The sequence below is a fragment of the Branchiostoma belcheri genome, unplaced genomic scaffold (assembly GCF_001625305.1).
Source record: "Branchiostoma belcheri isolate BF01 breed outbred unplaced genomic scaffold, Haploidv18h27 scaffold115, whole genome shotgun sequence".
NCBI classification, from domain to species: Eukaryota; Metazoa; Chordata; class Leptocardii; order Amphioxiformes; family Branchiostomatidae; genus Branchiostoma; species Branchiostoma belcheri.
The window spans coordinates 137,205-154,777 of record NW_017802547.1 but is presented as its reverse complement, the minus strand read 5'-3'; the positions used below and the strand labels follow the sequence as shown (position 1 = coordinate 154,777).

At 41.8% G+C, this 17,573-nt stretch overlaps 2 protein-coding genes across 3 annotated transcripts; one reads left to right on the top strand and one right to left on the bottom strand.

Moving 5' to 3' along the window:
* Positions 1-2,357: 2,357 nt before the first annotated feature.
* Positions 2,358-6,526, top strand: LOC109462361 (BTB/POZ domain-containing protein KCTD6-like). 2 transcript variants are annotated; one of them, XM_019758903.1, is made up of 4 exons: positions 2,358-2,552; positions 4,247-4,345; positions 4,894-5,045; positions 5,603-6,526. In XM_019758903.1, exons 2-4 carry the CDS (start codon positions 4,334-4,336, stop codon positions 6,192-6,194), a joined length of 756 nt encoding a protein of 251 aa, XP_019614462.1. In that variant the 5' UTR covers positions 2,358-2,552; positions 4,247-4,333; the 3' UTR covers positions 6,195-6,526. The 2 variants fall into 2 exon arrangements, with proteins under 2 accessions (XP_019614462.1, XP_019614463.1); XM_019758904.1 differs by lacking the exon at positions 2,358-2,552 and adding an exon at positions 2,843-2,893.
* A 456-nt stretch (positions 6,527-6,982) lies between these two features.
* LOC109462360 (selenoprotein O-like) lies at positions 6,983-17,341 on the bottom strand. Its single transcript, XM_019758902.1, has 17 exons — positions 17,046-17,341; positions 16,229-16,443; positions 15,689-15,827; positions 15,166-15,199; positions 14,915-15,026; positions 14,245-14,368; positions 13,569-13,684; positions 12,855-12,958; positions 12,500-12,704; positions 12,355-12,395; positions 12,140-12,209; positions 11,817-11,906; positions 11,329-11,446; positions 10,749-10,859; positions 9,237-9,347; positions 8,644-8,761; positions 6,983-7,968 (listed from the first exon to the last, which is right to left on the bottom strand). Exons 1-17 carry the CDS (start codon positions 17,334-17,336, stop codon positions 7,850-7,852), a joined length of 2,118 nt encoding a protein of 705 aa, XP_019614461.1. The 5' UTR covers positions 17,337-17,341; the 3' UTR covers positions 6,983-7,849.
* Positions 17,342-17,573: the final 232 nt, after the last annotated feature.

Sequence of the window (17,573 nt, the reverse complement as noted above, 5' to 3'; positions counted from 1 at the left end):
ACAGCATTTTTCCTCAATGAATGTTAACATACAATTACGTTACTTAATCCTAGATACAGCGGCCCCGTGTGTTATGGAGCTTATGGCATCAAACCTCTGTATCTAAAAGAACCCAACACACGTATCAAGAAGACTCGGTGCTTAAACAGGAAACCGTAGCTAATCCGCATTGCACCACCAGCTTTAATATTGTAAAAGGGTGAATCATTGTCCTCAGTCTGAAGTCATCAGATTTACCTTACCTTCGAGTTTTTAGAGTCAAGTTCAAGTTGACGTTCCTTTAGGCGTAAGGCTCAGGTTCAACTTAGTTATGGTCTTTATTTGTTTTGGCTGCCGCTTGATGTGGTTCACTAGCCCGGGTATAAACCGTGCGGCTCTGATGTTTGTACAGTCGGTAACGGTGCGTGTTTTAAGAGCGCGTTGTTATTATGTAACTGGCATCATTTACTGCCGGAAGTTTGCAACATCTGGATGTCGTTTACTAGGAACGAAACAGAGGCATGGTCCAGTACTTCGAAATCTTCCTTTGAGATCAAGAACGGTTGGGGGCTGTATTAAATCACGATCAATGCAGCCTGTGTCCCGTTTACGCTGTTCATTGAACTTGCAGTAGGCGCTAAACCATTCAATTTAAGGTGCCCAATACAGTTTCTAGAGCTTGAAAACCAGACCATTTCAAAGTCAATACTATAGTCACTTGTTTATAGTACATACTAAGTTGGAACAACGCTGTTCAATTATCATTTAATATTTATGAATATCTTTATCTTTGATCAAAGGCCGGTGCTACATCAACTTGTCCATTAACTATATATTATCTATATATTTTAGGATGGTATATGAAAATGAAAAAAAAAACTTTGAAGGAGTAACAAATCTTTGTTACTGACGAGACGATTTACCTGACGTGATATTTGTGGCAGATGCACGTGGGTGAAGCCACAACATTGCAGATGTTTTTGAAACGCAATGTCGATTGAAGTATAGCACCCGCGGTTCTTGCCTGGCTATGAACCAGATTCTAGCCTTGAACCTTTCGTGACCCGAAAGTTTACTGTTCAAGGGACGCAGCCGAGTAAGGAAAAGCGCGGTATCTCAATATAACATATGCTGGAAAAAGCCTAGGGGAACATATAGAGTCGTGAGAAAGGCCAGAAAATGAGAAGTAAATACCCACCGACCAAAACCTCTATATATGATTATGCTTACAAATTTTCGCCGCCGATTACGAATCACGTTTAAGTCTCAGAGCTGATTACGACTTAACGCTTTGCGGCTAATATGTTATTACGAATTAAGTTGATTTTTGGGCTGCCCACGGATTACGGAGGCTAAAAAGGCCTGATTACGCCTTACGAAAAAGTGCATGCAGAGCATATCGAGCAGCGCTAGCGAATTTTCAAGAATGAGGTGGATAAGATATACGGCACTCACCACTTGGATTCCATGCTCATGTACAACAGAAATTATAAGGCAAAGGCAGGTCGTTGACTGTGTGTAGAGGTCGTTGTTGCTAGTTCCTCTTTGGGACAACCTTAAACTATAGCCCGCTTCCTTTGGGCCAGGGTCAACTTCAGTTTACCACAATGACGCCATACCCAAGTCAGGGCACTGGGGACATGGTGTTGGGAGAAAAACAGATGTAGACATTTTATACACGTGCTTGCAGAATGTATAAGGGCTGTTGCAAAAATGTTTCTTTTAGCTGTACCATCGAATACCCGCTTTCCAAAACAGAAAACTTAATAAGTCCGCTACGCTTCATTAGGTTGGTAAATAGATGAATATTATAGTTTTCCTTAAAAAAAGTTTCATGATTTTTTCTGCCACATTCCTCTGAGAATTTGTAGGCACAGATTGTGAGGCACAAGTTGAATGTGCTAGTAATGAACTGTAATGTTTTGGGTGAAGATCCCCTCCCTGTGTACATGAGAATCCGGAGAATATACAATGCCCAAAATTCGTTGCTTGGTGGAAAAACGCTAATAGCGACAATTTACCAAACTGCATTTACATGGTCACATTCTATGATCTACTGATAACTATTTACGACTGTTCTGAGCTGGCGCATTCATCGGCAAACGTACCAAAAATTATTACGCAAAAGCGACATCTATTAACAATATCCCTTTAATATTTCCAGCAATATAACCAGGCATATATGTATATATTGTCGATTGTATCATAAGTTACAAAATTAATGGGAAATTTTCGTCTTTTACATAGATACTACTACTAGTAAATATTTACCCATACTAGTACAAATCGTTTTAACTAAAAAATGGACTGACTGGTACTATTGCTTTCAAAATTCCGATCCCCCTATTTTGACAATCCTTTGGATTAGTCCATCCAGCTGGGGTCACGTAGAGGCGTGGCTCTTTTTGTTGCAGGATTGACAGAAGATCCTCTGTAAACAGCCTGAGCATTTAAGCTTGCCTTTTGATAAGATTTCTAGTACCCAAGCCCATCAATGCAACAATACAAGATCCCGCCAACGGACTGGGCCCCATTTTGAGGCCTAGAGGTGATGTTTTCATCAGAATCGATCAGTAAGTACTATGGGTGTGTCGACAAGCGACGAGTCCGCTACGTTTTGTCAGGGTAGACGGAATTCTCTATAATATCGTTATTTTTATGATGATGGGCCGGGGCACCGTGGCAAAAAAAAATGTATATGCAAACAGCCCTGCGATCTAGGCTACATGCACCATGCTGCGAGACGCCCACCAAAACGGCGGCTACTAGACTATCCCGATCGTGTCATTTTTATCATAGCAAGAAGGTTAACCTTTAACCTCGTTGATGACAATAGTCCCTGTAAGTATATAACGGGCCACCAGATAACAAGACCGGGCCTGAGACTACGCCACGCGCGGCAACTGCTGCTGGGGTATGTACATGTACATGTAGCTGTTACGGAGTGCAGGTTTGATTTTATGGTATCATAGTTCTTGGTTTCTTGTGTGACAAGGAATAAGGAAACATATATGATCCTGTTTCGTTTGTATTGAACAAGACCTGGGTAGGGTCACTGCGCTCAGCAAATCATAACACATGCTATTCCTACAAGAAAAACAAATGGGGCGAGGTGTGTGTGTTTTTTTTTCCACTGACACAATTTTGCAGACGTTGGATTCTTCCGTAAATAATTTCATCAGGTTGGAAGATACTTAGGGTATAGAATTTTCTTCTTACACAACCAGTAAGGAACCTTACTGGTTGTGTAAGAAGAAAATTCTATACCCGTTGGATTCTTGTATTAACCAAAACATTGAGTTCTAAAGTAAAGATATTAATTCGTTTACTAGTAGTACAGTATGTAAGGGACAAGATGTCACAATTACTTCGACTATTCCCTGGGGCTATATGTTACTAGGATCGGTGAATGGCCTCATCTGCAGTGATATATGGAGAAAATGGCGGTAATTTGAACCGTACGGTAATTTGAACCGTACCGTATCAGCACTGAACCATCCCGATACTGTTTCCAGTGTTGACATGACCCCTAGTGTGACATGGCCCCGTGTATTTACATGACCCCTTTTGTTTACATGACGCAATCATGCCTTTCCATCCTATACCACGATATGACCAATATAGCTTTATAAACCAGTAGGAATTCTCTGCAGGCTGGTTTGGGGACGTTTTACCGGCTCCAAAACTACTAAAGCATGGGCCTTATTCTGACAGTCTATTTTAAAATTTTCCAGTCGGCCTTTCTGACTATTCTATACCAACGCCGATCGTGAATATTCAGTCACGGCTTACGCTAATCGACCTGGGCGGGCGGTATAGTCCCAGGCTCGTGAATAAGTACAGTTACCGGTAACTCACACACCGGACAGTACGGTAGACACTAGCAGGTTGGACTGCTTTCGGACGGCCAAATTATAAATTATTCTACTAATTTCTAGCATGGATACGAAACCTATTTTAGCTTCCGAGCCAGGGCAAAATCAGAAACAGTTTAAATTTAATTGTACTTGCTGCTCATTGAGGTACGGTATCGTTGCAACAATGGTAACTCTCCATAATCCCATTGATCGGTGATGAGCACGAGCAATTTCCATTTTCCCACATAATGACACCGTAATTCTAGTTATACACAAAACAGCTTATTTATGCAACATGATGACTGTATTTACCGACGTTACAATAACGTTCATTACAACAACATTGTCTTTCTGTGCGTGTGTGTCAGTGTAATTTAGCCCCTGGCATGACAAATGTTTTGTTTTTGCAGATGAATCTTCAGTGAAGATGTGGTCTCATTTTTGAGTTCTATTGGAAGTGCGCAGATACCACAGGGCAGTCGAGCATACGGGTCATTATGGAAAACCAGGTACGTTCTTAACTATTCTCGGCACACACGTCACAAATGTCAGTTTTAAGTCTACTGACTTCCCAAGGCCCTCCGGGCATATAGCACCTGTAATGCTGGGGTCACATTTCCAAGCCGGGGCCCGGCCGGGCTGTTTCGATTAACGAAAAATCAACAATTTTCATAAAGAATATACGTAAATACAATGTAGTTCCATTGTTGATATTTTTCAACCTCTCTGTGCTTTGTTGCGTTTTATACCATATTTTTCGTTCCAAATGACTACCCGACCGGGCCCCGGTTTGGAAATGTGACCTAAGCATTAGTAACACCAATTTCTGAGAAGGCATTTTTTGCCGACGCCACAGAGGCGGAGTTAATTACGTGTGGGACTCATCTGCTCTTTCCCAAATGCTGACTTCTAAGCATAGAAAGTGGTATGTAATATTACTGTTTTTTTTAATGCATGATGCTATGGTATTCTTTTTGTGCCCACATGCACCATAGACAACAACAAACTTGCCTTTCTTACACCTCTTCTCACGTAACATTTGACTGTTCCCTGCCAGTTCCCAAAGGTGGTCCCACTTAACGTTGGAGGTCGCCGTTTCTCCACGTTCCTGTCTACATTACTGAGGCACGAAGACTCCATGTTAGCCGCCATGTTCAGTGGTCGTCACCAGGTGGAGAAGGATAAAGATGGCTGTTACTTCATCGATAGGTTGGAAATAGTACATTTCATTTGTACATTAGTTTACCAGTACCTCAATGAAGGTTAGACATCCAGGTAATGAGATACACAAGGAAACCGTTACTCAAGCAACTGGATAGGTTTTGAAAACTGTCAGACGTTTCAAGTAGCAACCACTACTTCATTTACTAGTGAGATGTAGAGGACAACTTTCAAATCTATCCAGTTGCAATTCTATTCCAGTGGCATTCTAGTATGACGTACATGACATATACACGATTTGTAAATGAAACACAACGCGCGTATTAGTATTCACTTTTCTGTTAACTTGTAAAACCTTGGTCGAAACACAGAACGCACTGGCATTCGTTGTAACGAAAGGTATGAGTAAGATGGTAATATAATACATGTGTACTAAAAATGATATAGAAAATTCTATGGGATAACTAAAAATGTATGTCTGAAGATGTGCCCATAAAGGATTTAAAGGCAATAGCTAACATTAATCTTATTTATTCTCTATGAATAGCAATTATAGCAAAGAAACTGTTGATAATATCAAATATATTGCATACATATTTTTGCAGGGATGGAGGTGCATTCGCACACATTCTGGAGTTTCTGCGACACGGCAAGCTACCACCACCTAACCTCGCCAGGGAGGTGTACACGGAAGCACAGTACTTCGGTCTTCAGGTTCTGGCAGACAAGCTTGCTCAGTTCAGAGATGTCCGCGAGGAGATAGCGTACAAGGAGCAACTCTTCAAGAATCAAGACACCGAGATGTTAGCAGAGAGAGTGCTCAAAGCTGTATCTCCAGTCATCACCGGTACTACGAGAGTAGCACTGTTGATGGACGCAGGTTGGAAAGCTAGGAGTAAAATCAATGACGTAGTACCAAACATCGTTCCCTCAAGATTTCTCGAGAACGCATCTTGGCAGACACACGAGTGTCTACAAGGTGACAATATGAACTACATTGAGCCGCTTTGTCCTGATGACCTACATGTAAGAGTGGCGTGGGTAACACAGTACTTACAGGAGAGGGGGTACCGGGTCAGTACGAAGTTCGACACGTGCCAGTTTTCTCTAGAGCGGGGTAAAACGTCCGTCTGGTCTGATCTCATGACTGTTGATGTATTCTGTGGAGTGTATGGGGTAACATTCACAATCAGTTAGTGCTACTAACAGACCTCAGGCAAATCATTTAGCTTTTTTTTTTAGCTTACTTAATGTTTCTCGTATTTTTGCACAACCCAGTGAGTGTGGTAGAGACTGAAGTGCACAAAACAAACTTGTCCTCATGTCTATTGTAACTTCTTACATATAACATCACAGGGGTATACTAGACAAGGTGCTCAATGCAGTTTTTAGGGCTTGAAAATCAGATTTTTCGAAGTCAATATACATACCTATCAGTCTGACGAATACCATCTGCAACCCTAGTGTGAAGTGCTCTGCATGAACACACCTATATATGTTGGAGCATTAAAAAAAATGACACAATTTTAGAAATGGTGGAAATTTTACATCATTATCATACCTCATTATCATACTTATTAATGGCTTGACAAGACAGAAGCCGGATTGAAACCAGTCGCTAATCTATTCGGCTTCATCTTCATGGAAAAAATGCCAGATGCATGTAAATTACTCACCTGAATGCTACTGCGTATGCCAGAGGTGACAAAGCCGATGTGTGCACGTCAATCAGGAAAATCATGATGAAGAACATGTTTGTCAGCAGCCGGATAGGCAGCGTCCTGAGGTCCACACACGCGCGCGCGCACCCACACACACACACACGCACGCACACACACACGCACACACACAGACATGCACAAACAGACATGCACAGACTGGCACACACACATGCGCGCGGTCACAAAAACATAACCTTCTTGCTTGAAGTTAACAACTGAATGTACAGAAATAAATTTACAACAACAAAACTCACTCACTAAGACTTTGCATCCAATTAATGTAATTCTTATTGGGCAAGTCTGTCTTACATAATTACATGTTAATTTGCATATCACCAGTAGCAGTTGCTAAAAAACCACCACACTCACATATATTGACAAGGCTTTAGTTTCAGATGCATTGTGGGTGGGAGTCAAGTCTTTCCAGCTCAGTCGACCATAACTGGTTTAAAACCGAGCCTTCATACTGTGTGCAGCAGTTTGGGAATGAGAGTGACTGGCTACAACTACATTGTAACACAATTATAAAATACCTCAATCTGTATGACTTACGTCTGTATCAGTTCTCGTCATGCTGAGAATTTCATGTTGTTTAACTTACACATGAGTCTCATTTAGTTGTCCATCTTAGAAAGCATCAAATAACACAAACTCCATTCTCCTTCCTTGCCTTTGCCTATGCCCTTGGCTTAATAACTGTTTTCCTGTTTCTACTTGCTCCTGTTTGTTACATTAATTTTACTTTGCAGCACTCATGTTTTGTGGCACAGTGAAAATCGAGTTTGTTGTAATGTTTGAGTTCACAGTTGAAACAATTATATAGTAGTACGCAATGGAAGACACTAAGTCACAGTGAAAACTTAAAATCACAGAGAAAATGTCAAAATCTGTATACATCTGCCACTCCCTTGCTGCCACACACTGACCTTTTGACCCACCCTTAAACAGGGCCTCACTCTGACCTCATACAGGTCAAGGGTCATTGCTGGTCTATGAATAGATTCTTTTTAATTATTGATAATTTATCAGTCTTATGACCAGCAAAATGTGCACTAAACACTGCAATGTGCAAGGATTTACAGATTGACCCTTGACCTTGAGGGTATGTCAAGAATGAGGCCTTTACGATGATCATGTGACACACAGATCAACTGCCCAATCAGGAGGCCTGCTGTCATATGCTGTCCCTGTGCAGCTTTTTGCTGTCCCTTGGCCAGCTGCTGTCTCAGACAGGACTGATGCTGAAGCACCTGTGGCAACACAAATGTTTATTGACAATTGTCCAACTGAAAGAGAAGGTTGTCATTGTAAAATGTCCAACTGAAAAATACAGTAGAAGCAGCTTGATGATATTGTAGCTCAAATATCAAAAGTAGATGTGCAAACCCACCCACATGCCATTCAATCTTACCTACATTGAATAAGGAAAAACAGCTACACAAGAAACTGCCATGGCCATGAATGACTTTCCATTGAAAAGTACATTCTAATTTTTGAGCCACATGATTTTGAGATATGATTTTTCCTCAGTCAACTGGACATTTAAGACTCAGGCTGGAGTCCATAGCATCCAGCACATGGTAAGATTTAGTCAATTAAGATATGGCCACCCAAAGATGAGACAGTGAGAAGTGGCCCAGAAAGATCATCACAATGGATGCGGAAGGCCAAATAAAGGAAGAGGTGGATGGACAACATTAGGGAAGACTTCCTCCACCTTAACCTGTAGAACATCAACCCATAGGACAGAGGCAAATGGGCTACCATCAAGCCTCAGCACTAGTGTGCAAGCATGTCTAACCCTAGGATGATGGGGAACAACAGACAATAACCCAGATAGTGAGTGTGAGTGAGAGTTATTTTCTTTGATGCTAAAACAGCAGAATCTACCACTTAAAAGATTGGTGGTAATTAATTAAACCTGCCTGCATCGTCGTCGGTGGTTGAACTGGCACTGCCTCCGTCGCCAGGGGCAACGGCCAGCTCCCCGAGGTCAACGTCCTCACTGAAGGGCTGCTCCAGGAGTCGCAGCACCCTCTGTACCTGGATAACGGTACTGCATCTGTTACAGTCCTTTCCCTCTAACACATCAACACTTACTCTTAATCTAAACTCAAGATAAAACAGATAAACTTAAATGTAGACCCATAGCCTTTCTCAGGCTGTAGGGGGAGTGGATTGTTAATAAATCGTAAACTGGGTCTAGGGCACGGTACTGGAAGACAATGCCTATTCATCTCCTTCCACTGCCTTTTACCTCCCTAACCAGGTCCAAAATCCAAAACGTACTTTTGCCTGAAAATGGCCCAAAACCGCAAATAAAACAAATTTAAAAGCCTGTACAAAAAAAAGGAAAAAACCAAATGCCTGGAAGTCATGTGAACTTTTGGGTCATTTGGCCAAGAAATTAAGAAATTGAACCCGTTTCACGAAATAGGAGAAGGAGGGGAAATTTTGAATATATTTCATCCGTATCTATGGTATGGAGTGAAATAGAATAACATGCTGAAGCATGTACCTCAGAGAAGTCACCATCCTCGGCAGCAGTGATGGCATTCTGAGCAATGTAGTTCCTGAGGATGAACTTGGGGTTATTGGAGTTCATGGTTATGACTCTTTCCTTGTTCAGCTGTGAGGACATACAGAGAAACACAGGGTCAAAGGTTAGGTGTGTTGTCTATGGTTGGGGTTATCATCCCATGCTACATACTGATAGTATTTGCAAGTTAAATATGTCTCACAGTATGTTTGTTATGTAGCAATAGGTACCATACCGTACTTGTACGATTGTTGAGCAAGTTTTTTTTTATTATCATTATGAAGATAAAGATGAAGAAAGGCACCACAGTCACTATGAAGCAGTTTAAACTGTAATTTCCAACACAAGGGATTGGACGTTTTACCCAAATTTTTGACTGTACAACTCTTTGTCAAGGAATGAGCACTTAGTGTCTTTATTTCTTTGTGGGCAGCTTTTCTACAGCAAAGGACTTTTATTTTCCCTTCTATCTGTAAGTGTTACATGGTTGGTACCCTACCTACAATGTACTTAGTATTCCATGTCAGTTCTACTACTGTACCCTACCTGTTCTACCTCCCCTTCCTGAGCCTCCTGTTTCAGCCTGGTTGTGTATTTCTCCAGCCATTCTGTCCACTTCTGTACATCAGCAGATCATACAGAACAGTTCTACTACTGTACCCTACCTGTTCTACACCATGGATCATACAGAACAGTTTTACTACTGTACCCTACCTGTTCTACCTCCCCTTCCTGAGCCTCCAGTTTCAGCCTGGCTGTGTATTTCTCCAGCCATTCTGTCCACTTCTGTACATCAGCAGATCATACAGAACAGTTCTACTACTGTACCCTACCTGTTCTACACCATGGATCATACAGAACAGTTTTACTACTGTACCCTACCTGTTCTACACCATAGATCATACAGAACAGTTCTACTACTGTACCCTACCTGTTCTACACCATGGATCATACAGAACAGTTTTACTACTGTACCCTACCTGTTCTACCTCCCCTTCCTGTGCCTCCTGTTTCAGCCTGGTTGTGTATTTCTCCAGCCATTCTGTCCACTTCTGTACATCAGCAGATCATACAGAACAGTTCTACTACTGTACCCTACCTGTTCTACACCATGGATCATACAGAACAGTTTTACTACTGTACCCTACCTGTTCTACCTCCCCCTCCTGTGCCTCCTGTTTCAGCCTGGCTGTGTATTTCTCCAGCCATTCTGTCCACTTCTGTACATCAGCAGATCATACAGAACAGTTCTACTACAGTAACTGTACCCTACCTGTTCTACATCCCCCCTCCTGTGCCTCCAGTTTCAGCCTGACTGTGTATTTCTCCAGCCATTCTGTCCACTTCTGTACATCAGCAGATCATACAGAACAGTTCTACTACTGTTCCCTACCTGTTCTACACCACAGATCATACAGAACAGTTTTACTACTGTTCCCTACCTGTTCTACACCATGGATCATACAGAACAGTTTTACTACTGTTCCCTACCTGTTCTACCTCCCCCTCCTGAGCCTCCAGTTTCAGCCTGGCTGTGTATTTCTCCAGCCATTCTGTCCACTTCTGTACATCAGCAGCAGACTTCTGCTCCTGAGTCAGGTCCTGTCAACCACAGGAAACAAACGCTAGAGTTACGCTGATCAAAGCTGTTAAGATAGACCAGGAGACGTCTGAACTACTGAAGCCAAACTTAGTTTATGTAAATACAGCAAAGTTTGTGGGCTAGTTACTGGCCAGAGAAACAAGTAAATGGAATTCTGGGTTTTGTAGTTGTGGATTTCTTGAGCTTAAGTTGAGGTATTCGTCACCACTGTAAAGTACGGCAAACTGCATGCCCTAATGATAACAATGATGCTGACAAGGTGGTCCTGTGGTTAGGGTTGTTGACACAGAAGGTTCTGGGTTCAAATCCCTGACAGTCCTCACTGTTGTGTCCTTGGGAAAGTCATTTTACACTTATTATTACACTTATTAAAACATAATAATGACCAAAAGTAGATATCCTTCTGATCTGATCTAATCTGATGCTTGTTAATATATTTCTGTGGAATATATTGTTTTCCCTCCTTACCTTTATTTCCTCTAACTTCTCCATCCTCTCAAACTCCCTCATGATCTTCCCCTGTCCACCCAGCTGCATCAGCAGGGATGGGTTGGTGCTTAGCAACAGCATCAGCATCTGCAGTTGCCTAGCAACAGGGAATACAGTTTAAAACATTGCTAAGTGAAAGAAACCAGAGTTGCATTGTTAACAGACTTCACGGTTGCTTAGTAACAGGATTCATGGTTGCTAGGTACAGAGTTCACAATTAAAGTAACAGGGTTCACAGTTGCTAAGTAACAGGGTTCACAGTTGCTAGGTAACAGGATTCACAGTTGCTAGGTAACAGGATTCATGATTGCTAGGTAACAGGATTCATAGTTGCTAGGTAACAGGATTCATGGTTGCTAGGTAACAAGACTCATGGTTGCTAGGTAACAGGATTCATGGTTGCTAGGTAACAGGAGTCATGGTGCTAGGTAACAGGATTCATGGGTTGCTAGGTAACAAGAAAGTACCTTGGGTCCATCCTGGGTTTACAGGCCTTGATGAGTTCCTGTACAGAACAGCACTGAGACAGCAGGAAAGACCTGGTCCTCTCCAGAGAACTGTATGATGGGGGGAGAGTGATGTAGGGACAATTTCTGATGGTACACTCTTTCATTCATTATGATCATTTTCTCATTCACACACCGTTTATCACTCATTCCCATGGTTGAAATTGCTCCTTCCTTAATGTGCACACAATCCAGTTGAAAGTATTTAGTTTGAGCTTATTAAAATGTACAATTAAAACAGTTTTCTTTGTAGTTATTCCTTCTTGCACAGAACTACATTGTACCTGTCAAAGTCCTGACATCCTGGCAGGGACAGCTTACTGAGGCCCCTCAGAGTGTTGGTGAAGTCAGCACCTACATGTGTACATCACAAAAATCTTTTACTCACTTTCATCAAGCTTCTTGTGTGAGCTCCCAAAAGATTATTTTTCCGTGAACTATAATTAGTTTTAACCAGGAATAATGCATTTCATGAAGTATAACTTAAGCCAGAACTCACCAGTTTCTGTCATGGTCTGAAGAAGTGCTTCAAAAAGCTCCCTGCACAAAAAGAAAACAATTATAAAGGAATGCAATGTTAAGTAAGAGATATATGCATAAGGCAAAAAAATTCTCTCTGACCAAAAGTAGAAGAAATTACTGACTTGTCCTCTGGTAGTTCCTTCCTGACCAGTCCTAGTTTCTTCCTCATCTTGCTGAGGTAGTGTTCTGAGAACGTCTGGTCAAACTCCTCCAGGATGGGTTTGGTTAAGACGGTTGGCAGGGCCTCGGAGATGGCCTCTCCAAACTTCTCACAGTTCCACTTACAGATCTCAGGCTGGCTTCTGTAGGAGTACCTCGCACCATCATCTACAGGGGAGGGAGGGGGCAACAGTAAATGGATGGATGGATGGATGGATGTGAGGCAATAGTCCATGGCGTGAGGCAATGGTCTAACTTCACCCCATCATAGTCATTCCATTCTTGCTAAGATAACCCTTCATGATCAGTTGTACTTACCCGAGCCGTTACAGATGTTGTCAGCATCATATCTGTCCAAGAAGCCAAAGGGTCCGTAGTCGATGGTCAGGCCCAGGATACTCATGTTGTCTGTGTTCAGAACTCTGAAGCAAAAGTTTTTCTTCGTCAAACTCCTAACAGCAATATTTTGCTGTTGATACAGATAGTCAAAGATTGCAATATCCAGACCAGAAAGGCAGACATTTGCTCAGGAGCAAATATGATATTTCAGTCCAGGTCTCTCCTTGTTCCAAAATAATATGTTCTATATCAACCTTTTCCATGTAGTGCTATTCAATATCAAGTGTTTCAATACCCCAATACAGTCCCCTATACCTATGCAATGCTTTTCAGTAAAATATTCTCAAAACTCCATACGTCTTTTTCAGTAAAATGTTCTTGAAACCCCCATACAGTAATGCAAGTATTTACAAAGCCCCCATGTAGTGCTTCTTAGTCTTAGGTGTTTTGAAAAAACCCATGTAGGCCACAAAACCCCCATACTATAGTATAGTGCTTGTCAGTAAAAGTGTTCCCAAAATTCCCATATGGTGCTTTCAAGGATAACCCTGTCATTACTTAGTAGTACAAATGTTTGCACTTTTGACAGGATCAACGACAAACTGTATCTGCTTATAAACTATTACCTAGCCAAGCCACCCTGTATCTCCCCAAGCCTCCCCATAGGTACAGTTTACAACAGGCTTATCTTACCCGTGACAGAAGCCCACACACTGCCATTCTGCCACCAGCCGTGCCGTCCTGTGGACAACCTCCCTATAGAAGGCCAGGTATCTCTCCTCACTGTTGTCAGCATGGGCCGCCTGAATCTAGCATTGAATGGGAGTTTGATAATGAAAAGAAAAGTTGGCAAAGTGGGTTTGTATGGCGTAGTGGCAGAGTGTTCAACTCAGAACCCAAAGGTCCTGGGTTTGAATCCTGCCATGTCACCGATCTTGTGCCCTTTGGAAAGGCACTTTATATGACTTTCTACACTTCACTCAGGTAAAAATGAGTACCTAGCTTCAGCAGGTAGGACAATATCGAAAAGAGTAGGGGACCTTCCCAGTGTGAGTGGTTCAAACCTTACAGTCCTATAACCACACCTGGGGTAGTGTTGACCTCACCTGGGTTAGCGCCAAATGGCAGCTGCTCCAGACCCTTGCGATTAAGACCCAACAACTGTAAGCTCCTCACATTTCAGCCCTTTCTACAAGTAGAGAGTAGCCAGCCCACCCAATAATATTAATAATAACAACAAAATAATTTCCAGAAATCATTCCTGTGAAGCATTGAATTGGTATTTCTTAAAAAAATCAAAACTGCTATTGAATCATGAATTACATAATAATTCTGGTTATAAACAGGTTATGAGAATTTCTCTCCTTACCTCTGGGAAGAATGTCTTGATAGCATAGTCTAACATGGTGATGAGGATATCATTTCTCCCAACACTGGGTCCCTTCCTTCCTGTTATTTCATCAGTGGGCTTGAAGATTTCAAATGATCCAAATCTGAAAAAGAGAAAGATAGTTTATAAAATGATGTGTTTCATATATGTCATATCTTGATGATTTGTCTCTCTGCAACATGGAACCTTGACATATTTCAACTCTAACGATACAGTGTAAAGCATGGCTAATTTTCAGTATAAATGCAAGCATAAACACAAGAAGCATTCTTTATGTTGTGGTATAATGGGCACACATCAGTGCAGTACCAGACTGCTTGCAATTCTACAACTTTCCAGTCAGGACTGGACTGCTTTTTCCATAAACCCACACAGAACCCTCTAGTGATTGCACTGTAAACCTGTGATTGGTCCAGTACCTTTTCCACACACACACACACCTTTACAGGTCAGGACTGGACCGCTTTTTCCATCAACCCACACAGAACCCTCAGGTGAGTGCACAGTAATAATGTAAACCTGTGCTTGGTCCAGTGCTTCTAGTATATAGAAAACTTGATACTGTCAGTTCTTCTTATTGTTTTGAGACGTCGACATTGTTCAATGGTGGTAGTTGCAATATCATCACTACTATGCTAACTTTACCTACCTGAGGAACGTTTGTGCAATCCTAAGCACAGTGGTACACTTTTCATAGGAGGCATTCCCGTTGTAGTACACATCTCTCAGAACCTTACTGTCTGAGGTTACACAGCAGCCGGCTGGATAAAAACAAATCAGTCATCAGCTCTACATTGCCTTTTCATTTGTCGTTTGTAAAAGATATTTATGTTGAATTGAAAATGTATTTTCAGCTTACACTAAGTTACAGTTTTCTGTGAAAATGCTTGAATGGCTGACCTCTTGTTGTTGGTATTCCTAAGTGATGCATAGCCTGAAAGAGAGAAAACATATTAAAGTAGTGTTATACATTTACATGGCACTTTACCAATGTCAGTGTGTTCTGCCTACCTAGTATGACGTTAGTAGTAAACATTGTACATTGTTAACAATCTACACGTATGATTATTGATAACTACACGTCACACTTTGCAAAGGTTAGGTATGAATTCGTTTTTGTTTTTCGTCGTGTTCTTCTTCTATCTAGATCTCCTCCTTCTCCTGCCATTTCTTGCTGACACACATTCCTGGAAACCCTTGGGAAAACCTGTCTGCCCAAGATGGCCCTACTTTTCTGTGCCCCCGGGGCTCGTTCACTATACATTCAGGGAGGAGTGCAAGTTGTATTTGTCTAGCAAGGCTTCCTCAAAATCATGAAATCATGGCAGTGCCATGCAAACAATAAACCAAACAGCATGATGTTTTCATCGCCAGTCTTGTGCTGGAAATCAGTTCAACCCTGTTTCAGAATGACCAACCCTACCTCACTGCAGAGGAACTCCCTGATACTGGAGCGTAGGACCTTCCTGCCGTCTGCTGTTCTGGAGTATGGTGTCAGCCCTGCACCCTTCAGCTGGATCTCCCATCTCTCTCCTGACTTGTTCACTACTTCACCCAGGTACCTACATGTATATCACAGTGGTACATGTACATCATTATATCGGTACTGGTGTATCAGTACTTTGGGTCTGGAATATACAATGTATACCTCTATTTTGATTATGCCAACTCACATATTATTCACTACTTCACCCAAGTAGATACAGCTGTACATCATCAATTTTGTACTGCTGTACTTTGGTACAGTACAACATGCATGTAAAAGACTAAAGTATAGATAGCACAAAAGGCCTGGAGTACTGAGTTAGATATTTTCCCTTGGATGCTTGCTCACTACTTCACTTAGTACCTCTGAGTAGAGGGATGGCTAGATTAACAAAGCAATGAATGTAGGAGTGCATGAATGACTGTGATTGAGTGTGAAAGGAAGGAAGGAAGGAAGGAAGGATCTCTCTTCACTTACATGGCTGCTCCATCTCCCAGTTGCCCAGAGAAGTGCCCAAACTGATGCCCACAGTAGCAGTGTGCTGCTGTTTCGGACCCTGGTAGCAGTTTGTTCCCAGAGAAATACTGGGCAAACTCTGGCCTCCTCAGCTCTGATACAGGCAGGTCTAGCAGCTGCAGAGCCTGGGCTGAGAAGGCAACCGTCTGTGGGTTACTCACCGGGGTTGGGCTCACCTAAGCAAAGAAGAACATGTAACAGTCAAGCGCCACTAACTGATCCATTCCAATGGGTCTGGACCTTTTGGAGTAGCCGTTAGCATGCACGCTGGTGTCGCGAGTTAGCTGCCTGGGTTCGGCGCTGGATTGATTCCCAGTGTTCCGGGAGTCAGGGGCTTTCCTGTTTCTACTGTTTGTTTCAAACATTTTCAATTTTCAAACCCCTTGGATGAATGAGGTTGGGTAAAGACATGTTAAAGTTGAGAAGTGAAAAAAGGGAAAATAAATGCTAATCTCATTGAAATGAATGTTTCAGACTATCTTTTAGAGGTATTGTCTTTGTCTCTTAATGTTTCTTTTATTGTTCTCACATGTTAGTACAACACAAAGTGGTAACGCACATAATGAGAAGATAAATCAACAAAATTATGAATCCAAAAAAATAAAAGAAATACAGAGGATATTAGATATGCAACACAACGTAATAAAGATGTTGGAAGCACATGACCAAATATTTTCCGCCCAATGACGCATGACGAACGCTTATGGTAGGACACAACGCAAAATACAAGAGAATTTTAGAAGCGTTATTTATTACATAATAAGCAGTTTGTTCTCACCCTGGAGAAGCAGGCCCCCGGTACCTGCCGTGGTACGTTCTCATCAGAAGTGTCGATCGGCAGCGAACGCAGAACCAAGTTGTCAAAATTCAGCTTTTCCAGATTCGCCATAGCTATAGCGCCCCTCCCCCTTCCGAAAAACTTTCCCTTGGATGCTTTGTGTCCCGTTTCTGGGGCTGGGCCAACACAGAAATGGTTAACTTGGACAGGAAGGCAAGCTGGAGCTGCTAGTGATCTTGACATTGCGCATGTAAGCTGTTTTTCGACTAAATGTCTGGCAAAACGCAACATCCGACCGGTCATCAGTAGAGTTCATGGAGTCAAAGGTTAAAAGTTGCATAATAAAGATAGGGAAATTTCATTATAGATACTGTGAGGATCGCAGTGATTTAGATAAAACAAAATATCCAAGCTTCATATACAAAATATAAAACAAATTATTAATTTCATCAAGATTGTGTAAAACAAGCAAATCTGCCGAAATAATGTCTATAACAAAGGATGAATCTTTGATTTTAAAGAATTAAT

Excerpts from the sequence above, each read along its gene's own strand:
- LOC109462361 (XM_019758903.1), top strand. Across the intron at positions 5,046-5,602 it reads GGCTGTTACTTCATCGATAG|GGATGGAGGTGCATTCGCAC; the intron begins GTTGGAAATAGT and ends ATATTTTTGCAG.
- LOC109462360 (XM_019758902.1), bottom strand. The coding sequence starts at position 17,336 with ATGTTGCGTTTTGCCAGACATTTAGTCGAAAAACAGCTTACATGCGCA. Across the intron at positions 16,444-17,045 it reads CGGGGGCCTGCTTCTCCAGG|GTGAGCCCAACCCCGGTGAG; the intron begins GTGAGAACAAAC and ends TTCTTTGCTTAG. Across the intron at positions 14,369-14,914 it reads ATTGCACAAACGTTCCTCAG|ATTTGGATCATTTGAAATCT; the intron begins GTAGGTAAAGTT and ends TCTCTTTTTCAG.